Here is a 25,938-nt window from a genome sequence, read left to right as displayed (position 1 = left end):
CAAAAAAGGTCTAGGAATAAAGGATAATCCAAAGGGTAAAACCCTAAAATGTATTTATAATGATTCCCTAAGTTCAGCATCAACCCGGGACAAACCGGGTGTTGACCCGGAAAGAAAAATCTAAAAAAAAACGCTGACACATTTACATCAGGCATCATTTGGTCGATGTCGTGGCTTGTGTTTATGTGTCCTGAAGTTGTCTTGGAAGTTTAATCTGACTCTAGGCTGTGTTTGGCCGATGTCCAAGCCGGAGTGAAGAAACTTGTATAGGCGATAGAGAATGCACCGGGCATCATTTTGTCGATGTTGTGCCCGGTGTGAAAAGCGCTGAGACTTACACCGGAGAACACATCTCAATTAGGTTGCTCGGAGTGGAGAATAGTCCTGAACCGAAGGAAATTGCACCGGCGTGCTTTTGGGCGATGTTCATCCCGGTGTAAAAAAACGTTGAGAATTACACCGGGCATAGTATCGGGATGAACTTGGTTGGTGTGGATCTGATGTAGATTGGTGTAAGGTTCGGATTCTCCAAGATGAAACATCCCGGTTTAGACCTTGGTGTCATGTTAAAAGCAGACAATCCTCAAGATATAGCTTACTCCGACCACAATATTCCCAGTGTTCATCTCGGTGTAGACAAGGACGTCTTCGCACTTAAACCTCCATAACATTCTGTTCAGTGATCCGGAACTAAATTTTCCAGCTCAAGGAAAAAGGCAGCTCAATAAGCTCCATCTTTGGTGAAGAGTCTATCTGCATCCGAGGACAGCAAGGCTTCCCAGACGGCTGTTCTGAGAGGCGCACCACATTTGTATCTAACCGGGTGTTGACCCAGAAAGAAAACTCTAAAAAATACCAGTTTTCCAATTCAGTTAGAATCAAAGCAATCCAACGGTTAGATTTCCAGATATAGTCGATGCACTGAAGGCGAATCAACTCATTTGGAAATTGACCCGTGGCCAAAACATCATCCACGGCGATTGCGACAATTTTGACCGCGGGAGCCTATTTCCGAGCCTCAGAAGCCCATTTTAAAGCAAATGTCATTCCCATCATTATTCCTGCAAACCCTAGGCGTAGCTGAAGACTCAAGATACTATATATACCTCTTTTAAGTCATTTGGAAAGGGGTGCCACATTTTGTTAGGAAACCTAGAGAGACTCGTCCGTGAAGAGGAGCCACCGAGAGGGGCACCATCGGCTCTCCTTCTTCACTCTGTTCTTCATTTACTTTGTTTATTTCAATTCTCTGCAACTCAAAATAATTCTATGATGTTAACTTCTACTATATCTGAGTAGTTTCCCAATTGGGTTTTTAGGGATTTTTCAAAGGGAATTTAATGATTTGATCTTATACTTTGTTAGATTTAGGGTTTATAATCTTCTAAGAGTCTTTCGTTCATTCGTGTTCCCTATGTTGTTTTTGTTGCTAGCCGCTTAGAAACTGATCTCAGTAAGTGGAGCAACGAGAGTGTTGTATCGAATTACCAGACCTAGAAGTGATCGAGTGAAGTTGCTATAGGAGACGAATGCTACCTATAGAGAATCGCGAGCGTAGATGAATTCTGTTATTAATGCATGATCTTATCCATGGCATGAGAGCGAGAGTTAATGTCCAAATTGAGTGATTTGTTGATTAGGTGGCGAGAGTTGGCTAGTCATACACACGCATATTCGATTTCGGGGGAAAACTACAAATATCTTGAGAAATGCATGAATCATATACTGGATTATTTTGGAATACACCCTGATAAGTCTTGCTCGATGCATAACTTAGATGGTCGGAGTAACCATGTTGAGCATTGCAATTATAAGATGAACAACCATGGAGTGAAGAACTTCCAAACCCAGGAGATAATGAAAACTGCTGAAGTTTACCTAATTGAAAGAGTTGATCGGAACCAACCACACCAGGGGTGGGAGTCTCTCAACCGCGGCCCAGGTAACTTTTACCACGGGTGCGATGCTTTCAACCGCGGCCTCGAGAATCCCCACCGCGGGTGCAAAGACTTCAACCGCGGCCACCCCATCCCCCCCTTTTCAGCCTCTTTCCCAGCCTTCCTTTGAGCAAACTTAATCTGATCAACCTAGCTCAGTATTCGCTTCCTATCTCTCTTTTTCCAAAGTTGAAAAACTTGAAAAAGAGATTCATGAAGTTTCTGAAAGGATGAATGCAAAGCATGACATGGACTTTGGAGAATTGAAAAAGAGGATTGATGATATTCAAAGCAATATCTCAACCATTCTTTTTATGATTAGAAACGGGTCAAAGGAGACGGATTTTTCTGTTAATGATCTTGACGAACCTTTTTCTGAAGACATGGATGAATTGGAAGCCTCTGATCATTTAAAAGCAATCACCCTCAGGAGTGGTTTAGCTTTCAAGGAACCAGAGTACCCAAAAGATCCTGACGAGAAAAAGAGAGAAAAAGCTATGGCTGATAATGAGGAAGATATAATAGTCAGGAAAGATGGAGAAAAAGAAAAGGAGGATGTTTCTCAAGGGATTCTTGGAGAAGACCCTATGCCATCTTCATTGACTCGCGTCTACAAGCCCAAACCACCATACCCATGAGCCATGAAATGACAAAAGAAGGATAAAGAAAAGGCTAAGCTAAAGAGCTAATAGAGCAGTTAACTGTGAGATTGCCTTTTCTTGAATCTTGTGCAATGATACCTGCTCTTAGGAAGTACATGAAGGTCATTTTAACAAATTCTCTAGAATTAGAAGAAGGTGTTATGATGATAACTCATGAATGTACTTCCATCCTACAAAACCATATCCCTCAAAAGAAAGAAGATCCTGGAAGTTTTGTCCTCTCTTGCACAGTCAGGAATATGACTTTCAAACGATCTCTCTAAGATTTGGGATCAAGCATCAACATGATGCCACTCGCAGTTGCAAAACGTTTGGGATATTATACTTTCCAGCCCACAAAAATCTCACTGATTCTTGCTCATCGATCAGTTAGACAGCCGGAAGGAGTTCTGTTTGATGTATTAGTCATGATAGGAGAAAACTGTATTCCGACTGATTTCGTAATGCTTGAATTAGAAAGGGAATCCAAGGATCCTCTCATTCTCGGTAGACCATTTTTGTCAACTGCATGGGCGATAATAAATGTCCCAGAAGGAAAAAGAGACTTGCATCTAGGCAGTCTGGTTATGCAGTTCGATATGAACAAAGCTCTTAGAAAACCAACTTTATATGGAAGACTTTGCTGGATTGATGAGATCACTGAGGGAGTTTATAAAAAAAATCCTTCTTAACAATCCTTTAAAAATCATCATCACAACCACAAATGATGAGCGCAACCTGCTCGAAGAAGTTTCAAAAGAGTGTGCGTTGATGCTTGATAAAGCCGAGGATTACGCGAAACTTGGAATTACCTCGACCTGAATGAGGAAACTCATATCCCTAATTCTCCAAAAGATATCTTGTGTGTACTTATTCAAAGATTAGTCTAATTTTTAAATGAAGTCATTTGCAAGAAAAATAATAATTTTATTTCCGTTTTTAGGAAAGTAAAGAAAGCAAAAATCTTAAATAACTGAAAAAAGAATATTGAAGACATGTATCATAGTCCTAAGAAAGTAACAGATCCTTTGGGTCCTCCTAATCTTTTCTTTTCTCTGCTATCCAAAATCAGACATCCTCAATTTCTGTCTCAAATTCGCCATAGCTATCATCTTCTTGCTCTTAAATTAGAAAAAGAAAGAAACCCTAAGTTTCTCTTTCTACATAATAACCTAACTCTCTCTCTCTCTGCATCATTCTTCTTCTTCTTCTTCGCATGTGCAAAAGCTATCACCATCTGTTTTGATTGAAAGCTAAGTTTTCTTTTCAATTCCGAAACGGAAGAAATTCAAAGTGTGTATGTCAAGACAAACCACCAAACTACAAAGAAACAAAACACACACACACCCTATTGTTCCTTAAAGACCCAGCAAGCAGATAATTTCACGCTTTTTCCTTCTTCCTCCTGACATTTTTCTCTTTTTTGTTATCTTGTGATTTGGGTTTATTATTTCACCCTCTCCTGCAATGTGGGTTCGGATTGGTAGCGGTGGTGATTATCTCTAAGGGTTTGTGGTTTTGCTTTTTGGTAAGCATTTAAAGGAAAATCTCTCAATGGCGTTGTTTAGAAAGTTCTTCTACAGAAAGCCTCCTGAAGGGTTAGTGGAGATCTCAGAGAGGGTTTACGGTAAGCTCTTTATTCTTTACATGCTCTCTTTCAGCTCCCGAGTCTCTGCGTGTTAAGTGTTGGGTTCTTAGAAAGTTTGAGTCTTTGGGTCTGAAAAATCAGAACCTTTTGCAAGTTATAACAACCTAAGTTGAAAGTGTTAATGTCCTGTTTTCGTTCTTTAAATGCTCTCTTCAGCTCCCAATCTAAGTGTTGGGTTCTTAGCAAGTTTGAGTCTTTGGGTCAATCAGAGCTTTTCTGGTTATGGCAGCCTAAGTTGAATGTGTTAATGTCCTGTTTTAGTTCCTAGTTCTTATCAAGCTCATTGGTCTGATTAATTCAGCTATGATAGCTTAAGATGTGTCATTCTTGAATGTTGAGACTTAGCTCATGGATTCTGTAAAGTTAATTCTTAAAGATTTGTTAGGAAAACAGTTTCTTGTGTATGTTCATTGATTTGTATGATTTCTCAACTTCGTTCTATCGTCGTGTCCCTTGGTCTTGAATAATAGACCTTTTTAGGGACAATGATATAGAAGATCTGTGTAGAAGTCTGATGATTTATGATGTTTTATATTTCCAGTCTTTGATTGCTGCTTAACCACGGATATGTTGGAAGATGAAGAGTACAGAGTCTATGTGGGACGCGTAATGAGTCAGCTGCGAGAACAGTTTCCTGGTGCATCGTTCATGGTGTTTAATTTCCGGGAAGGAGAAAGCACAAGCTTGATGGAAAGTGTACTCTCTGAGTATGACATGACCATCATGGACTATCCTCGTCATTACGAAGGTTGCCCTTTGCTTACAATGGAAACGGTCCATCACTTTCTCAAATCAAGTGAAAATTGGTTATTGTTAAGTCAACAGAACATCTTATTGTCGCACTGTGAGAGGGGTGGCTGGCCGGTTTTAGCTTTTATGCTTGCTTCGCTCTTGTTATACCGCAAACAGTTTAGTGGAGAAAAGAAAACTTTAGAGATGATATATAAGCAGGCTCCTCGTGAGTTGTTACAGCTAATGTCTCCACTAAATCCTCTGCCTTCACAAATGAGGTTTCTTAAGTATATTTCGAGTAGGAATGTTGGGTCAGAGTGGCCACCGCTAGATCGTGCCCTTACATTAGACTGTATCAATCTTAGACTGATTCCTGATTTTGATGGTGAGGGTGGTTGCCGACCCATATTTAGAATATATGGTCAAGATCCTTTTATGGCTTCTGATAGATCTTCGAAAGTTCTTTTCTCGATGCCCAAAAGAAGCAAAGCTGTCCGGCATTACAAGCAGGTGAGACCAAGAATTTCTCCTCAGACATGTGTTTGTTCATTCACTCTCTTCTCAGTATCATAGCGTTTTATGAGAGTCCTAACTTTTCGTCTACTGTTGCAGGCAGATTGTGAGCTGGTAAAGATTGACATTCATTGCCATATTCTCGGTGATGTTGTGCTTGAGTGCATTACTCTAGATAGTGATCATGAGAGGGAAGAGATGATGTTTCGGGCTGTGTTCAATACTGCATTTCTTAGATCAAACATTCTAATACTTGACCGTGATGAGGTTGATGTACTGTGGAACACAACGGATCGGTTTCCCAAGGATTTCAGAGTGGAGGTGACTATTTACCTTATATTTCTTTGATACTTATACGAGTTTTGGTGAATATACATTTGGAAAACCAATTAGAGGTCTCACCTTATTTTCCAAGCTGTTAAAGATCAATTCTAGCGAGTTCAGTCTGAGACTAGCATATCTGTTGGAAGCATTTTATGTGATACATAATAATTATCTTTCTAAGTCAAGAAAGGAGTAACATTATGTGTGTTTGTTCAGGTTACCTTTTCGGAGATGGATGCCGGTAACAATCTTGTCTGTGTTGATTTGCCGCACATGGAGGAAAAAGATGGTCTACCTATGGAAGCATTTGCTAAGGTTCAGGAGATTTTTAGTGATGGTGAATGGTTAGATCCAAATTCTGATGTTGCTGTGACTGTTTTTAACCAAATAACAGCAGCAAATATCCTTCAAGAAAGCTTGGATTCAAGTTCTCCTCGAAGCCCTGATTCACGTAGCTTATTGGAATCTGCACTTGAGAAAGTTAGGGAGAAAACCAAGTTGATGATATCGGAAAATGTTGCTGTAAGTCCTGATGCATTCTCTTCTGAGTGGAAAGAGAAATATACAGTCTCCTGTCATAGATCTTATGCAGATCCGAATTCACTCATTAAGAAGGTTGATGAACCGCATGAACTTCGAGTTTCAGTCCAAAGAAAAGCTCATTCAAAGATAATTTCACCTCGAGTGGTCCAAAGTCCAGTAACTTCACCAGTTTTAAATCGTAGCCCCACACAAGGATCACCCGCTTCAGTATCAAGATTTCACAGCTCCCCCTCTAGCCTTGGGATCACTTCGATATTACATGATCATGGTACGTGTAAAGGTGAAGAGTCTACTTCATCATCACCAAGCTCACCGTCAATCTCGTTTCTACCAACATTGCATCCACTGAAACCATCACTACCCAAAGCTGCTCCACAACATCACTACCCAAAGCTGCTCCACAACAGTCATCCACGCCTGTTCTTACAAATGGTCCTCCAGTAGAAGCAGCAGTGATGCCACCAGCATTACGACTGTTGAAGCCACTTAAGATTTCGTCTCTTCCTCCTCCACCCCCACCTCCCGTATCCTCTTTGCGTTCCACTCTTTCACCAGGTTCCAGCACCAGTCTCCAAGCAACACAAGGGCCACCTCCGCCTCCACCTCCTCCGCCTCTACCTCCACCACAACGTTCTGCACAGTCATCTTTTCCTCTGCCACCACCAAAGAAATTAGTGGGCACAACTAACCCTCCACCTCCACCACCACCACCTTTGCGTTCTAATTCTCTATCACTTCGAACATGCCCACCAAGTATAAAATCCCCTCCTGTTCCTCCTCCGCCAGCACCTGCACCTCTGTCTCGTTCTCATAACGGTGGTTGTAATGGAAATATACCTCCAGTCCCTGGACCACCATTGGGTTTAAAGGGGCGTGGGCTTTCACAGATGAATCTTAGAGGTCAGGGTCAAACGAGAAAGGCCAACTTGAAACCGTATCATTGGTTGAAGCTTACTAGGGCAGTGCAAGGAAGTTTATGGGCTGATGCGCAGAAACCTGATGAAGCGGCTACGTATGACTATATCTTTGATTTTCCTTTTATATATGTTTTTGATTTTCTTTCTTCAGGTTCTTCTAATTGTATTTCTCCAATTCTAGTGCTCCAGATTTTGACATCTCTGAGCTTGAGAAACTCTTCTCAGCAGCCAATCCTAGCCCTGACAATGAAAGTAAAAGTGGCAAATCAGGTCGACGTGCCCGACCTAAAGTTGAGAAAGTGCAGCTGGTAATTGATTGCAATGAGTATTCTGCTGTTCTCGAACTTCTTAAATCTTATATTTTCCAAGTTGAGCATGCAATAAAGATCCATTGATACATCTGTTAGAATATAGCTAACAGTTACTGTGTTTTTGTCATCTAACTTTGGCTATTAGTTTTGCAGATTGAGCTCAGACGAGCATACAACTGTGAGATCATGCTTTCTAAAGTTAAAATACCTTTGCCTGATTTGATGGTAAGCACATAGAGTTTTCTTGCAAGATATTGCTCGGCAAGTTCTTGACTTGGTCTCTATCTTAAAGCTCCCACATGTTGTTTTGCAAGAGCTGTTTAAACCATTTTTTCTCACATGAATGGTCTTCGGTTACAGAGTTCTGTTCTTGCATTGGATGAGTCGGTGATAGATGTTGATCAAGTTGACAATCTTATCAAGTTTTGTCCAACAAAAGAAGAAACAGAATTGCTCAAGGTATTTTTATTTCTGGTTCTTATCTAAAACCTTTCTGCTTCTGTATCACTAATATTTATCAGTTATTATCATCCGACAATAGCTTCTTTTGTCAGTACACTGATGCTACATCTCCTGTCCTGGTATTCTTGCTTTCCGTAGGGTTACACTGGAAATAAGGAAAATTTGGGACGGTGTGAGCAGGTTCGTTCGGTGCCTCCACATTCATATTTGAACAATCTGTCTTTCTTACTGACCAACCATTATTCCTACCAAGCAAATTAATTTTAAACAGACCAACGAACAAAACAAGATACAAATGAACAATGCTATAGATGTGCATAAATATCCTGAACTATACCTAACTTACTGATTTCCTGGTAGTTTTGTTAGGCCAAGAAACAAATAGCATTTAACTTACTGTTTTCAAGCTGGGAGTGATACCTTCATCACAATTGACTTTCTTTTCTTAATTCCGTACTGACAGCTATTTCTGACTTTTCTTGTGATAGTTCTTTCTAGAATTGCTGAAAGTTCCTCGAGTGGAGACCAAGCTAAGGGTTTTTTCATACAAGATTCAGTTCCACTCCCAGGTAAATCGACTGGAGTTTGTATGTTTGTAATGCTTTCTAGTTTCTAAACTCTAGGATCTTATTTATGTAAATGATTGTTTTCCTTCAGGTTACTGATCTGAGACGAGGTTTGAATATCATACATAGTGCAGCCAATGAGGCAAGTCGATTTTTTGTGCAAATAGTTTGTGAGCCACACAGATTCATGTTGCTGATTTTCCACTCTGACTCTGTCACATGTTACACTTTCCAGGTTAGAGGCTCGGCTAAACTTAAAAGAATTATGCAAACTATACTTTCCTTGGGCAATGCCTTGAACCACGGAACTGCAAGGGGTGAGCATATATCTATTTCCTTTACACTGCCATATAGTGTTACTCTTAAAGAGAGACATTGGTTCTATTCAAGAATTTGAATTCTCCATCTGCATTGTCTTTGATATATTTCTTCTCTTTTCACAGGCTCAGCTATCGGATTTCGCTTGGATAGTCTTCTGAAACTCACTGACACTAGATCCCGCAACAGTAAGATGACTCTGATGCACTATCTCTGTAAGGTAGGAGATTTTTCAATCGTTTCCCACCCTTTCTCTATTTTTTTATTTTTTTTATATTTTTTTTCGTTCTTGACTGGTACACTATATTCTTGACATGTTTGTATGTTATGCTAAATTCTCTCAAAAACGTTTCTCATGCACGTATGTACAGGTGCTCGCCGAAAAGCTTCCAGAGCTACTTGATTTTCCGAAGGACCTGGTGAGCTTGGAGGCGGCAACAAAGGTAGTTTCGCTTTTCTTTAAATAACACCTCTTCGACTCTTCGTCCTTTGGTAATTGCTCTGACAATATTCTTTGATTGCAGATTCAACTAAAATATCTGGCAGAGGAGATGCAAGCAATTAGCAAAGGGTTGGAGAAAGTTGTACAGGAATTGACTGCATCTGAAACTGATGGTCCAGTATCAAAACACTTTCGTATGGTAAGCTAAATTAGATATTTGAGAAGCTTTTTTTAGCTAGTGCTTGCTCTTGTTTTATCATCTGCCTTACCCTGTACTTATTTATGCAGAACTTGAAAGAGTTTCTTAGTTTTGCTGAAGGAGAAGTTAGGTCCTTGGCCTCTCTTTATTCAACTGTGGTAGGGCTGCCTTCTTAATTGCTTTCCTGAAGCACTTTACTTTCGACAGTTAAAGAAGCTTGACGCTATTAATCGGATATTTTCTCATGGATGTCGTAGGGTGGAAGCGCCGATGCTTTGGCGTTATATTTTGGAGAGGATCCAGCTCGTGTTCCATTTGAGCAAGGTAACATTTCGATGAAAACTCCAAAACCAACTTGGTTTCTTTTCTTCTGATTTCTTGTTTTCTCCATTTGGGTTTTGGAGTTGTATCCTTTCTGTCCCTGGCTTGACTATGAGAAACATTGTGTTTGATTCTGAACTCTGCAGTTGTCTCCACTCTGCAAAACTTTGTTAGAATATTTGTGCGGTCACACGAGGAAAACTGTAAGCAAGTTGAGTTTGAGAAGAAGAGAGCACAGAAGGAAGCAGAAAACGAGAAACTTAAGAAAGGCGTGTACAATGAGGATTAAAACACAACTGCATACACAAAGGTTCTTGTTCTCTTCTCTCTCTCGACCTCCTTGAGTTGCCTTTGGCAGTCCTGGGAATCGGAAACCACATGTTGCGGCTCCTAGTTCGGGAAATTTACCCATTCTTTGACAGTAAGTTAGAAAATTTTCCATTTAGTTCATCAGCAGGCAAGACAGTGGCTTTGGATTTAGTCTTTTAGATTAGAAAAAGAGGAAACTTTGTTTCTCTGGTTAGGTTACCAAAGCAGCTGGCATACGGCGATTAGCTAATGAAGAAGAAAAGAAGATTCAGGTTTGTGACTTGATGGAAATAGTATTAGATACACTTATGCCGGAGCTTTTGAGTCACTCCCTTGTTTAATACAGAAACAGATATGTAACTTCTTGTGTATAAAGTTTTGGGAGGGATACGGAGATGTGTAAATATTGAGTGAGTGTGTGTTTTGTGTCTTATCAACATTTACGATTTTACTTCCAATGAAATATTCAGGCTCGTCTCTTTTCTCCAATGACATATTAATGATTTTCATTTATGTTGCATCATACTTTGTAAATATTGTTATAACGCTACGGACTTACGGAGGTCACTGTAAATGAGGAAACCGTATGGTGAGATCATTGTCTCTCAAGTCTCAAGTATAAAACTCTCTCTTTCTTTAAACATCTGTTATTAGATTCCTCTCTCTATACGAGATTAAAGAAATTTGATTTTGATCACAAAACTTGAAAAAGCTTAGTTTAAGCAAAGACTAGACAGTGAAACATCTGATAATTTATTGGGACATGACCAAGATAAATCAGAAAGACAAAAAAGAAAGAAAGGAAAAAGACCCAGGAATCAAGGAAAACTCAAGGTTGCATGTAGCTAATATAGTCACCTCTTTTTCTTTGGCCTCCACGTCACTGGATTTAAATCAGACTTGGAACATAATTAAACAAACGTGGGCAACAAGTCATTTTTCCAACATCCACTACTCTGACTTTATTATCTTCCCCAACCGCTCCATACCTCACCACTCACGAGGACTTTCTTCTCCTCGTCGACCAAAAAAGATCTCACAAACTTACAAATATCAATGGTTGATTAGTTGATGGGTAACATGAACCAAACTGAACCATAGGGCCCTACGAGTGGCTCATCGCCTAGAACCAGGTCTAACCAGATTGAGGATTTCAGTGAGAACATCAGGTAGAACAGTTAAATACGCTTTTTCAGAAGAATGGCCGAAGTCCCAGAACACATGACTAGCTGAATTTATGCATGGAATCTGAGTCATCAACGAGCAAAAACATGGTTTTGCCGTTGTAAACCCTGAAATTCATTAAAAATTCATTACTGCACCCTTGGTTTTATCTACAAACCATAGATATTGAAAAATTAGCCTAAGGTAAGACCAATTTACCATATTGGCTAGGATTATTGATGACATCAAGAATACGAATTTGGCATCAGGGCGATTTTGGCTGAATCTATCGACCAAGTTTGATATCTTTTGACTATATATTTTAGCACCATAGCCCATAGGTAAAAGTCGGGAGACATAAAATGATAAAATCTCCGGCCACTTGTTTCGGTTTCTGGTAAACACCCTAAAGGCAACGGTCCAAGAACCGCAAATTTTCTTGCTCTGAAATCATATGGTTTCTGTTAACATATCAGTGTATGTTTCCATACTAATACTCGGTCTCCTAGCCGGAGTTGCAAAATATGTGATGAAAATATCGTCATTTCCAGATAAGATTAGAATCACTGCATTGGCTATAATATCTTTGACTTGAGCAGCATCTCCAACTTATTTCATTTAATTTTTCTATGTATTTTTGGAAGTCTTTAACTTGATCTTCTACCCATATAACCTCCTGTAATACGTTTTCTCAATTAAGTCCTATAGGCACAATTTTATCAGAGCATTAGTTTTTGTTTTCCTAATATATTGAAAGTAAATTTAATCGTAGCATCACTAGTTTAAGTTTCCAATAATAGCACATTTTAATGTTTTTCTGTTCCAAACACACCACTAGTTTATGTTTCCAATGATGCACAAATTCAATATCAAAATGATTCAAAACTCCTTAGTAATGAGAGAAAAATAAACCTTAAACTGGAAAAGGAACCCAAAAATAATGTTTTAGTCTCGTAAGTAGTTCATTTAGGGTAAACAAGTACTTTTTACAGTATAATTTATGTTAGTTTTGATATTTTAAACTTAGTGTGCTAGGTTTGAAACAAAAACTAATATTTTATGTTATTTTTTTAGGATATTTCTCTAAGAATTAACATGTATTTACCATATAGATGCAGTAACTTTATCTAATCCTGAACCATCAGATGCAAAGCAAACTCCGGTAGAAAGTTCACTTGTCTTTAGAAACAAGCTACGGAAAGCTGGTAAAAGGCCTTTTATTTCTAAACTAGAGCTACCTACACTACACTACAAGAGTACAGGTCAAATTTTGACCAAATTATTTTTGGTCAAAAAATATATCAACAAAATTTCGATGAATAAACGATTAATATTGAATTGCTCGATAATTAGTCGAACATTTTTGACGAAAATGTATGATTTATATTTGGTCAACAAGTTTTGATAATTTTGTGACCGTTGATTGAAATGGTCACTGGTCGAAAATTTATGCTGAAATTTAACGGAAGAAAATTAGTTAAACATTATTGTCTAATTATTGACCACTAATAGAGACGTTATAATTGTACGTAGCCATTTCATGTTGATCAGAAAAATTTTGGGACTTTTTGACCATATTTTGACGAATTTTAATTTTGGTGAAAAGTCGGGCATTTTTAAGTTAAAATATTTACAATTTTTTTCTCTTATTTTCTTTGTTGGCATATTTATAAAGTTGTGGTTTTTTTTTTATCTTCTTATTTGATTTTTTCTTTATACGTATTGTACTATTGTTATACACTTTGATTACTTATTTGGTTAGTCAAACTGTAATAACCTGTACAAGAGATCATGCAGTCAATGAAAAAGCTTAGAAAAGTAAGGAAGCAACAAAGGTTATGATACGATCTTCTCAAAGAAATCACACTCTTGATCGGATTTGGCTGATAGATCTTTGACTCCAAACGGATTTACGGAGAAGATGCTAAGGGGTGGGTTGAAACCTAAAGATCCTTAAGCCCAAACTCGCGGTGAAAGGCTTGAAACAAGGGGGTGACTAAGCTGGCTGATTGGATCCGCGGAAAAAGGATGTTAAGGCGTGAGAACTAAGTTCCCGAAAATCCTTAAGCCCCTTTAACTACTTGAACGTCCCAACGAGACAACTGGGTGAAGGCTGCGTCAAGTGTAATGAACGACACTTGATAAACCAAAGATGATCAAATGGCTAACCACCAAGTAATCAGAAAAAGTTCACGAAGAACAAAAGAGAGAATTCTCTAAATTTTTATTAAGGAAAAAGTGAATGAATGAGATCTGGGATCTCTACATCGTTTATATAGGGGAAGGAGCAGGCGAAAAGCCATACTCGGTAAAGACAAATTTTATTAAATGAAGCTAAGACCAAAATAAATAAAGCTTGGACTGACTTCTCGGCTGCCTTGACTACGTTGACTGACTCTTGGACTGCCAGCCGAGATGACTCTTAGAATTCTTCATGAGTTTGGGCCGGGAAAGGAATGTAAGCCCATAGCCTCGTTAAAACCTCTACCTGAAAAACCCATTGGGACAAAACCGAGCACAAGAAAAAGAGTACCATGAACTTACACGCCGGCCAAACCTCAATCCAATTCCTGGTACGATACTGAGGTCAAAATAACAAGTGTAAGTTGATCTTCATTGACCCGGCCATGAACCTCCATGTTCCTGATTCCCTCAAGCAAACTCCGAACAGCTCCAGCAAGCTTCCGGGTCTTGGACCGCGTTAAAGGACCCTCCGGAACGACTAAGGCTGATTCTGGAACCTCCACTTGTGCCTCTGGGTCCATGATCACATCATCCCCCCCTCTTGAAAAAAACTTGTCCTCAAGTCTGGTCCATCTGAAACAAAAGGGATAATGTCAGCCACATTAAAACTAGAACTCACGACATACTTACCTTGGAGATCAATCTTGTAGGCATTGTTGTTGATCCGCTCCAAGACAGTGAAGAGTTTTGGCAAGAGTTTGAACTTTCTTTCTTCTGGAAATCGTTCCTTTTTCAAGTAGATCCACACAAGGTCGCCTGGTTCAAAAATTTTCTCGCTCCGGCCCTTGTTTGCATGCTTTCGGTACAGCTCCGTCTTGCGTTCAATGTTCTGCTTTGCCTTTACGTGCATCTGCTTGACCAGCTCGGCCTTTTTCTTACCATACATACTTACACGCTCACTCATAGGTAAAGGAGTTAGATCAAGAGGTGTAAGTGGATTAAAATTATAAACGAGCTGAAATGGTGAGAATAAGGTCGTAGAATGCACAGCATGATTATAAGCAAATTCTACATGAGGCAAGCAATCTTGCCAAGACTTAATGTTCTTCCTAATCACAGCATGCAAAAGGGTGGAAAGAGTCCTATTGACCACCTCGGCCTGACCATCTGATTGCGGATGACAAGTAGTGGAAAAACAAAGTTTTGTTCCTAACTTAGACCAAAGAGTTTTCCAGAAATAACTCAAGAACTTTGTATTCCTATCTGAGACTATGGTCCTCGGCACTCCATGCAATCGAACAATCTCCCTAAAGAACAAATCTGCTATGTTCGATGCATCATCGGTTTTATGACAAGGTATGAAATGGGCCATTTTTGAAAACCTATCTACCACAACAAAGACCGAATCACTTCCTTTCCGAGTCCTAGGCAAACCTAAAACAAAATCCATCGAAATGTCCGTCCATGGTTCGGTAGGAATGGGTAAAGGGGAATACAGACCTTGACTTTGGCCTTTGGACTTGGCAAACTTACAAGTTGTACACCGGCTGCAGATCCGTTCCACATCGCTTTTCATATGAGGCCAAAAGAAGTGGTCCTGCAAGATGTGAAGGGTCTTGGCCACGCCAAAATGTCCCATTAAAGCCCCACCGTGTGCTTCCCTGACAAGCAAATCTCGCAATGAAGAGTTAAGGATGCATATTCGGTTCTCATAGAACAAAAATCCATTATTTCGGAAATATTTGCCATAAGCGAATTTTTCACAAGAAAGAAAGCCTTCCTGAAAGTCTGGGTCGGTGGCATAGGCGTCCTTGATCATCTCAAACCCAAGGATCTTGGCGTCAAGAGTCGAAATCAGTGCATAGCGTCGGGACAAGGCATCGGCTACCACATTCTCTTTGCCTTGTTTGTACTGGATTACATAAGGGAACGTCTCTATAAACTCTACCCACCGAGCATGCCTCTTATTCAGCTTCTGTTATCCCTTAAGGTGTTTGAGAGACTGATGGTCGGTGTGGATCACAAATTCTTTCGGCCAAAGATAGTGCTGCCAGGTCTGAAGTGCGCGGACTAAGGCATAGAGTTCCTTATCATAAGTCGGATAGTTCAGCGTGGCTCCACCAAGCTTCTCACTAAAGAAAGCAATCGGCTTCTTTTCCTGCATCAGTACGGCTCCTATACCTACACCAGAAGCATCACATTCAATTTCGAAAGTTTTGAAAAAATCTGGTAAAACAAGTAAAGGGGCGTGAGTAAGCTTGTGTTTTAGCAGCTGGAATGCATCCTCTTGGGCTTGTTCCCACTTGAAGCCCACGTCTTTCTTGATGACCTCAGTTAGTGGTACGGCAATGGTGCTGAAGTCCCGAACAAATCGCCTATAGAAACCGGCTAGGCCATGAAAGCTTCGAACTTCTTCGACCGTCTTAGGGCTTGGCCAATCCCGAATGGTCTTAATCTTTTCCTCGTCCACCTGTATGTCCTGTGAACTCACCACAAAACCTAAAATGACCATGTTATCTGTTCAAAAAGAACATTTCTTAATGTTACCGAAAAGTCTTTCTTGCCTAAGCACCTCTAGAACCTGTCGCAAATGTCCCACATGATCACCTAGAGTCTTGCTGTAAATCAGGATATCATCGAAATATACTACAACAAAGACATCTATGAACGACCTAAGGACATGGTTCATTAAACGCATGAAAGTGCTAGGTGCATTAGTAAAACCAAATGGCATTACAAGCCATTCATACAGACCGTGTTTGGTTTTGAAAGCGGTTTTCCACTCATCACCTTCCTTCATCCGGATTTGGTGATAACCACTTTTCAAGTCAATTTTGGAAAACGCACTAGACCCATGTAACTCATCAAGCATATCATCTAACCTGGGAATGTGATGGCGGTACTTAACTGTGATGTTGTTGATGGCCCGACAGTCTACGCACATCCTCCAGGTTCCGTCCTTTTTCGGCACAAGTAAAACGTGTACCGCACATGGACTCATGCTTTCCCGGATGTAGCCTTTCTCCATAAGCTCGCCAACCTGCTTCTGAAGCTCTTCTGTTTCTAGTGGATTGGTTCTGTAAGCTGGCTGGTTTGGTAATGAGGCTCCAGGTACAAAATCAATCTGATGCTCGATTCCTCGGATCAGTGGTAAGCCGCCTGGGTTGTCTTCGGGGAACACATCAGAAAATTCCTGCAAAACAGATGAAATACTGCTCGAAAGAACCGGCTCTGGGTCAGATATGCTAGTCAAAGCATCTTTAAACAAAAGAAGAATGAAAGGCTGCTTAGATAGCAAGGCGTGTTTAATCTCACTCGGCCTCACAAATAAAGAAGTGTTTGATCTCCCGGGTTCACTCTCAAAGGCCATTTGCTGGGTTTTTCTCAGACTCTCACTCTCAGTTGAAGGGGTGTTTGGGGAATCACTCACAATGGATTTTCCTTTGCTGTTCTGCTCGAGTCGGAGTTGGTCAAAATATACCTCGCGGGGAGATGATGGTGCAAGGGTAATCTTTCGGCCTTTAAACTCGAAGGAGTGTTTGTTGGTAAAGCTGTCGTGTACTGCCCTCCGGTCATACTGCCATGGTCTCCCGAGTAATATATGGCCGGCCTCCATGGGTAACACATCGCACACTACTTCGTCCTCGTATCGGCCGATGGTTAAAGGCCCCGAAACCTGCTTAGTAACCTTCAGCTGCCTCTGATTGTTTAACCACGTAAGGCTGTATGGCTGCAGATGTTTCCGAGTGACAAGGTTCAATATCTCCACCAAGGTAGTGCTAGCAACGTTCGTACAGCTTCCTCCGTCTATGATAAGGCTGCACACCTTTTCCTGAACAACACATCGGGTATAAAAAAGGTTTTCCCTCTGTTCCTCCTCCTTGACCGGTTCCTGAGTTAGCAAAACTCGTCTGGATACGAGCAGTTCACCTTCAGCTGCATGCTCCTTATCATCGTCAAAAACTGGTCCGGTATCCTCATATCGTCATCTGACACAATCTCGCCGGAGTCAAGTAGAATCATTGCCCGCTGGTTTGGACACTTGTTGGCGTCACGTCCTTTGCCTCGGTACTTAAAACATTCAATATCTCTGTTTCTGACCGGATTAGCCTCGGTCTTGCCTTTGTATTCGGATGCGGATGAACTGGGCTTGAGATCTGGCTTGGACTTTGAATCGGACCTCGGCTGATAGCTTGGCTTTTCGTCTCGGTAACTGGGCCCTGAACTAGAACCATAGGTTGGCCGAGAAGTGCCCTTTCTCTTAAGCTGTTGCTCCACCAACACGGCCTTGTGTAGCATCTCGGACATGCTTGCATATTCCTGCAACTCCATTCGGTCCTGTAAGTCCCGGTTAAGACCGCTTAAGAAACCCGCCATGGTAGCATCCTCCGGCTCTTCTAAGTCGGCTTTTAGCATAAGCCATTCCATCTCCTGGAAATAATCCTTCACACTCTTTGTACCATGGGTCAGTCGTTGAGGCTTAGTGTGTAGCTCACGATGATAGTGTGTAGGAACAAAGCGATGCCTCATCAGAGCTGCCATCTCAACCCATGTACTAATGGTTCGGTCTTGATGCGTGTAACCTGCGTGAGGGAACAAGTTTTACCCTTAACAAAAACAAATGAAAGCCGCAAGTGCACATCTAATCAGTTGTAGTATTTAGGGATCGAATCCACAAAGATTTGTGTGCCTGGTATTCTTCTACGGTTTCTAACTTTATGTCTAGACTAGATTGGTTTTAGTGGTTAGTTGTTTTTCACGGATTAAACTAAAACAAAAGAAAGGAAATAAATCTATCCTAAGGAACAAGTAGAAAAATCGAATGGAAAGCAAGTAAAGCAAGTAAAATATCGAACTAAGGCAATTGAAATGCAGATCTAAATAAGCAAGTTAAAATCGATTGGTTTGTAAACTATGGCTAAAAACGCTGAGCTTTTGGGAACTCTAAGGGATCATAATTGGTTTTGACACTAGGGTAGATAGATTGGGATTGACGGATATCGATATATAGGGTTCTAGAGCCAGAGTACGGCGGTATGACTACGTCACTGTCGTGATCATAACCAACTGTTTCTCGCAACCCTGACTAGTAGGTTTCCACTCTGGCCCTGGATGGGAGGGAACACAAGAGCTGCAAAAGACTCGTCAATACTCACGATCTCGCCGCAGGTAGGTTTCCACTCCTACGGAAAAATTGCCTGTTTCATTCTAGGGCTGATACTTAATGAAAACTTTCGCAACACTAACTATCTAGATCAGATACTAGGTGATCAATCAAGCTTACATGCAATAAGAACAAGAATAAACAGAGAACAAAGTTGAAATCCCAGATCTATAAACCTATATGTCTTAATCCATTATGAGAGCCCCTTTCGGGAACCCTAAGCCCAACTCGGGATCTACTCAGACATGGCTGAGGTCAACATCATCATTGGTTTTAATAAAAGTAATCAAAAACAGTTAAGAAAAGAGATAAAGAAAGCTTCTCTATTGAAGAACTCGGACTTGAAAAATCTTCTACAAAAATCGCATAAAAACGGCTAAAGGAAAAAGGGTTTCTGTAAAGTATGAAGGGTGGTGTCTAAAAACGACCTAAATGACAAGTATTTATAGTCTTCAATACTCCATGGTCTCTAGCGTTCCGGAATTGAGGCTGAGAATGACTTTGGGCTTCAGAAATATGGGCTTTAGTTCGGAGTTTGCCGGCCGCGGTCGGGAGTGACGTGATCGCGGGGAATAGGTGGTTGGCCGCGGTCGGGAGGCTTGTGACCGCGGGGAATGGGCTGTTGGCTGCGGTCGCGTGACTTGCTGGTCGTGTTCGAGTGGCTCCGGGGCTAATGGAATATCTTGAGATCCAACCGTTGGAATGTCTCCAAACCAGGTGAATTTCAAAACTGGTTGATTCTTCTATAAGTTGTCTAATTTTGAGGGTGATCAGACGGTGAGAAGGTCTTCGTCTCTCCATAAGAGTTCTGACGGTCTGCATTTATCCAAAAGAGTCTTTTTGTTCCAATTTGTGCCTCTTTATCCCAAATTACCTGAAAAATCTTTTAAAATCCGAAAACATAGAATTCCTTTGAAAACCTTTAAAGATGGAGTAAAAACACCTGTAAAAGACATTAAAGTGATCCATAAAAATGGTCAAAATCCGGTGTTATCAACTCTCCCAGACTTAGTCTTTTGTTTGTCCTCAAACAAAACGAAGGCTAAATCTCGGCGAGAGGTTTGAAAATGCAGGAACTAAACAAAATCTCAGAGACCAAACTTCTAGACCAATATAAATCAGTATGCATCAATCGGGAATAGCCTAGAAAATTCTCACTAGCAATACAGGCATAACTAGTCCGTTAATCCGTCATGCGGAAATCTATGTACTAAGATCTAACTTCCAGTCAACTAGCTCTTAACATTCATTAAAAATCTCGGTGGTTCTCATCAAAGAAAGTCTAGGCAAGGCAAACTAGGCTAGGTGTCAAAAAGGGTTATTCTAGGGGTAAGGCTTAAAGTGTTTACGGGTTACCTGAAGATCTGGAGGATGCAGAATATTATTGAAAACCGCAAGAGAGAGTGAAGCTGTTGGTATCCACAGTTTTCAGTCACTTTCTTCTTGCCATAGATTCCTGGTCTTCTTCCTCAGGTTCTCTCATAACTCCTCCAGACTTAGATTTTTGTAGATCTTTCAAAAACATAGCTCTATAAATGTTTAGTAGTTGCTTCTTGCTTCACAAATTTCGACAATCTAGGACTCATTAGGCTTTTTGTTTCCCTCTCTCTTTTCATTCGTTTTTTTTTTTTTTTTTTTTTTTTTTAAGAAGACAGGGAACACCTTTAGATATAGAGTCTTAGAGAGCACGAAATTACCAGTTAAAATCTGTATTGTAAAGCTTCATGAGGTTTCTGATACTCTTCCTTCCCAATTCTTTTCAGTCTCCTTTGTGAGTGACTGAAAACTGTGTCGCTTCTCTTCTCTCCGACGTTTTTGCACATATCTGCTGATATAAACTAAAGAGAGAATGCATGAGGATTGAAAACAGGGGTTTTGAGTTTAGGGTATGGTACCAGATAAAGATAAACTGGTCATATAGGACGACAAAGAGTGGTAAAAGTGAGGGTAAAAGACGTCCTAGATGTGTATGTCGATGCCTGCCTAAAATCAATGATGAGAAAATTAGATGTCAATATTAAGGTCAAATAAAATGAGCTAGTATATCCTGTCAGAAAGAATCTCCATGAATAGAAGTCCTCTGGTGGGATTTCGTAGTGCAAGTACTCTAGCTACCGCCTAGTCTAGTGCTAACCACAAATGAGCTATCATGCATAGTGTAGAAGCGTGCAGGTCTAAATCATCATAGTTTTGTGTCAAACATTCCTGAAAAATACTTAATGTTGAATAGGTTACATATTAAAATTTAAAAAGTGCTTGAAATTTGAAAGCAAAAGCAAGAAAATGATTAGTACGGATAGACATCCTCCCCTAGACTTAAATCACACTGTCCTCAGTGTGAAAAAGTTGGTGAGAAGATGGTGAATAAAAGCGAAATAAAATAAGATAAAAGAAAAGAAAATGATGATAGAACCGTGATGGCAGTGAAGTGCTGATCAATCACTCATCCTTCGATGTGTCTGCTGCGAACTGGTGCTGCTCCTGTAGGAAGGTGACAACGCGCTCAAAGCGCCGTCCCTGTCTCTCAACTCTGCGCTCCAGATCAGAATGTGTGTGCGATGATGTAGATGATGAGGTGTGGCCAGTCGAAACAGATGGCTGAAAGTGAGCACGGGCCGCAGCTGCATCACGCTTTGCCTTGGCCACTATGTATTGGCCAATGGTGAATGGTAGACGAGGTACATATGGCAGAAAATCATCGGGTTCCGGAGTCCATTGCGGGCGTCCTCCGTTACACAATCTCGGGACTGATGGTGAAGACAAGCTGACTCGGTGCTCCTCAGTGCTAGTGCAATACTTGTAACAAAACCTGTCTGGATCGAAAGCGGCACGAGAGATAGTGTGAAGGGTCCGTCCACTTTTGGCAAGAGTTTGAACTTTCTTTCTTCTGGAAATCGTTCCTTTTTCAAGTAGATCCACACAAGGTCGCCTGGTTCAAAAATTTTCTCGCTCCGGCCCTTGTTTGCATGCTTTCGGTACAGCTCCGTCTTGCGTTCAATGTTCTGCTTTGCCTTTACGTGCATCTGCTTGACCAGCTCGGCCTTTTTCTTACCATACATACTTACACGCTCACTCATAGGTAAAGGAGTTAGATCAAGAGGTGTAAGTGGATTAAAATTATAAACGAGCTGAAATGGTGAGAATAAGGTCGTAGAATGCACAGCATGATTATAAGCAAATTCTACATGAGGCAAGCAATCTTGCCAAGACTTAATGTTCTTCCTAATCACAGCATGCAAAAGGGTGGAAAGAGTCCTATTGACCACCTCGGCCTGACCATCTGATTGCGGATGACAAGTAGTGGAAAAACAAAGTTTTGTTCCTAACTTAGACCAAAGAGTTTTCCAGAAATAACTCAAGAACTTTGTATCCCTATCTGAGACTATGGTCCTCGGCACTCCATGCAATCGAACAATCTCCCTAAAGAACAAATCTGCTATGTTCGATGCATCATCGGTTTTATGACAAGGTATGAAATGGGCCATTTTTGAAAACCTATCTACCACAACAAAGACCGAATCACTTCCTTTCCGAGTCCTAGGCAAACCTAAAACAAAATCCATCGAAATGTCCGTCCATGGTTCGGTAGGAATGGGTAAAGGGGAATACAGACCTTGACTTTGGCCTTTGGACTTGGCAAACTTACAAGTTGTACACCGGCTGCAGATCCGTTCCACATCGCTTTTCATATGAGGCCAAAAGAAGTGGTCCTGCAAGATGTGAAGGGTCTTGGCCACGCCAAAATGTCCCATTAAAGCCCCACCGTGTGCTTCCCTGACAAGCAAATCTCGCAATGAAGAGTTAAGGATGCATATTCGGTTCTCATAGAACAAAAATCCATTATTTCGGAAATATTTGCCATAAGCGAATTTTTCACAAGAAAGAAAGCCTTCCTGAAAGTCTGGGTCGGTGGCATAGGCGTCCTTGATCATCTCAAACCCAAGGATCTTGGCGTCAAGAGTCGAAATCAGTGCATAGCGTCGGGACAAGGCATCGGCTACCACATTCTCTTTGCCTTGTTTGTACTGGATTACATAAGGGAACGTCTCTATAAACTCTACCCACCGAGCATGCCTCTTATTCAGCTTCTGTTATCCCTTAAGGTGTTTGAGAGACTGATGGTCGGTGTGGATCACAAATTCTTTCGGCCAAAGATAGTGCTGCCAGGTCTGAAGTGCGCGGACTAAGGCATAGAGTTCCTTATCATAAGTCGGATAGTTCAGCGTGGCTCCACCAAGCTTCTCACTAAAGAAAGCAATCGGCTTCTTTTCCTGCATCAGTACGGCTCCTATACCTACACCAGAAGCATCACATTCAATTTCGAAAGTTTTGAAAAAATCTGGTAAAACAAGTAAAGGGGCGTGAGTAAGCTTGTGTTTTAGCAGCTGGAATGCATCCTCTTGGGCTTGTTCCCACTTGAAGCCCACGTCTTTCTTGATGACCTCAGTTAGTGGTACGGCAATGGTGCTGAAGTCCCGAACAAATCGCCTATAGAAACCGGCTAGGCCATGAAAGCTTCGAACTTCTTCGACCGTCTTAGGGCTTGGCCAATCCCGAATGGTCTTAATCTTTTCCTCGTCCACCTGTATGTCCTGTGAACTCACCACAAAACCTAAAATGACCATGTTATCTGTTCAAAAAGAACATTTCTTAATGTTACCGAAAAGTCTTTCTTGCCTAAGCACCTCTAGAACCTGTCGCAAATGTCCCACATGATCACCTAGAGTCTTGCTGTAAATCAGGATATCATCGAAATATACTACAACAAAGACATCTATGAACGACCTAAGGACATGGTTCATTAAACGCATGAAAGTGCTAGGTGCATTAGTAAAACCAAATGGCATTACAAGCCATTCATACAGACCGTGTTTGGTTTTGAAAGCGGTTTTCCACTCATCACCTTCCTTCATCCGGATTTGGTGATAACCACTTTTCAAGTCAATTTTGGAAAACGCACTAGACCCATGTAACTCATCAAGCATATCATCTAACCTGGGAATGTGATGGCGGTACTTAACTGTGATGTTGTTGATGGCCCGACAGTCTACGCACATCCTCCAGGTTCCGTCCTTTTTCGGCACAAGTAAAACGTGTACCGCACATGGACTCATGCTTTCCCGGATGTAGCCTTTCTCCATAAGCTCGCCAACCTGCTTCTGAAGCTCTTCTGTTTCTAGTGGATTGGTTCTGTAAGCTGGCTGGTTTGGTAATGAGGCTCCAGGTACAAAATCAATCTGATGCTCGATTCCTCGGATCAGTGGTAAGCCGCCTGGGTTGTCTTCGGGGAACACATCAGAAAATTCCTGCAAAACAGATGAAATACTGCTCGAAAGAACCGGCTCTGGGTCAGATATGCTAGTCAAAGCATCTTTAAACAAAAGAAGAATGAAAGGCTGCTTAGATAGCAAGGCGTGTTTAATCTCACTCGGCCTCACAAATAAAGAAGTGTTTGATCTCCCGGGTTCACTCTCAAAGGCCATTTGCTGGGTTTTTCTCAGACTCTCACTCTCAGTTGAAGGGGTGTTTGGGGAATCACTCACAATGGATTTTCCTTTGCTGTTCTGCTCGAGTCGGAGTTGGTCCAAATATACCTCGCGGGGAGATGATGGTGCAAGGGTAAACTTTCGGCCTTTAAACTCGAAGGAGTGTTTGTTGGTAAAGCCGTCGTGTACTGCCCTCCGGTCATACTGCCATGGTCTCCCGAGTAATATATGGCCGGCCTCCATGGGTAACACATCGCACACTACTTCGTCCTCGTATCGGACGATGGTTAAAGGCCCCGAAACCTGCTTAGTAACCTTCAGCTGCCTCTGATTGTTTAACCACATAAGGCTGTATGGCTGCGGATGTTTCCGAGTGACAAGGTTCAATATCTCCACCAAGGTAGTGCTAGCAACGTTCGTACAGCTTCCTCCGTCTATGATAAGGCTGCACACCTTTTCCTGAACAACACATCAGGTATAAAAAAGGTTTTCCCTCTGTTCCTCCTCCTTGACCGGTTCCTGAGTTAGCAAAACTCGTCTGGATACGAGCAGTTCACCTTCAGCTGCATGCTCCTCATCATCGTCAAAAACTGGTCCGGTATCCTCCTATCGTCATCTGACACAATCTCGCCGGAGTCAAGTAGAATCATTGCCCGCTGGTTTGGACACTTGTTGGCGTCATGTCCTTTGCCTCGGTACTTAAAACATTCAATATCTCTGTTTCTGACCGGATTAGCCTCGGTCTTGCCTTTGTATTCGGATGCGGATGAACTGGGCTTGAGATCTGGCTTGGACTTTGAATCGGACCTCGGCTGATAGCTTGGCTTTTCGTCTCGGTAACTGGGCCCTGAACTAGAACCATAGGTTGGCCGAGAAGTGCCCTTTCTCTTAAGCTGTTGCTCCACCAACACGGCCTTGTGTAGCATCTCGGACATGCTTGCATATTCCTGCAACTCCATTCGGTCCTGTAAGTCCCGGTTAAGACCGCTTAAGAAACCCGCCATGGTAGCATCCTCCGGCTCTTCTAAGTCGGCTTTTAGCATAAGCCATTCCATCTCCTGGAAATAATCCTTCACACTCTTTGTACCATGGGTCAGTCGTTGAGGCTTAGTGTGTAGCTCACGATGATAGTGTGTAGGAACAAAGCGATGCCTCATCAGAGCTGCCATCTCAACCCATGTACTAATGGTTCGGTCTTGATGCGTGTCAACTGCGTGAGGGAACAAGTTTTACCCTTAACAAAAACAAATGAAAGCCGCAAGTGCACATCTAATCAGTTGTAGTATTTAGGGATCGAATCCACAGAGATTTGTGTGCCTGGTATTCTTCTACGGTTTCTAACTTTATGTCTAGACTAGATTGGTTTTAGTGGTTAGTTGTTTTCACGGATTAAACTAAAACAAAAGAAAGCAAATAAATCTATCCTAAGGAACAAGTAGAAAAATCGAATGGAAAGCAAGTAAAGCAAGTAAAATATCGAACTAAGGCAATTGAAATGCAGATCTAAATAAGCAAGTTAAAATCGATTGGTTTGTAAACTATGGCTAAAAACGCTGAGCTTTTGGGAACTCTAAGGGATCATAATTGGTTTTGACACTAGGGTAGATAGATTGGGATTGACGGATATCGATATATAGGGTTCTAGAGCCAGAGTACGGCGGTATGACTACGTCACTGTCGTGATCATAACCAACTGTTTCTCGCAACCCTGACTAGTAGGTTTCCACTCTGGCCCTGGATGGGAGGGAACACAAGAG

At 41.3% G+C, this 25,938-nt stretch overlaps 1 protein-coding gene across 1 annotated transcript; it reads left to right on the top strand.

Annotated features, from left to right (window-relative positions):
* The first annotated feature begins 3,639 nt into the window (after positions 1–3,639).
* LOC18022012 (formin-like protein 18) lies at positions 3,640–10,277 on the top strand. Its single transcript, XM_024158373.1, is given in 18 exon segments — positions 3,640–4,205; positions 4,768–5,468; positions 5,571–5,792; positions 6,012–6,725; positions 6,728–7,350; positions 7,437–7,563; positions 7,720–7,791; positions 7,927–8,025; positions 8,167–8,208; positions 8,517–8,597; positions 8,686–8,736; positions 8,830–8,911; positions 9,038–9,132; positions 9,284–9,355; positions 9,437–9,553; positions 9,643–9,711; positions 9,811–9,877; positions 10,021–10,277. Coding segments are annotated over 18 exon segments (3,450 nt in total). The 5' UTR covers positions 3,640–4,132; the 3' UTR covers positions 10,164–10,277.
* Positions 10,278–25,938: the final 15,661 nt, after the last annotated feature.

This window comes from Eutrema salsugineum, unplaced genomic scaffold (genome assembly GCF_000478725.1).
Source record: "Eutrema salsugineum unplaced genomic scaffold, Eutsalg1_0 scaffold_15, whole genome shotgun sequence".
In the NCBI taxonomy this organism is placed as follows: Eukaryota; Viridiplantae; Streptophyta; class Magnoliopsida; order Brassicales; family Brassicaceae; genus Eutrema; species Eutrema salsugineum.
The sequence above is the reverse complement of the archived record's forward strand: the minus strand, read 5'-3'. Positions and strand labels throughout refer to the sequence as shown.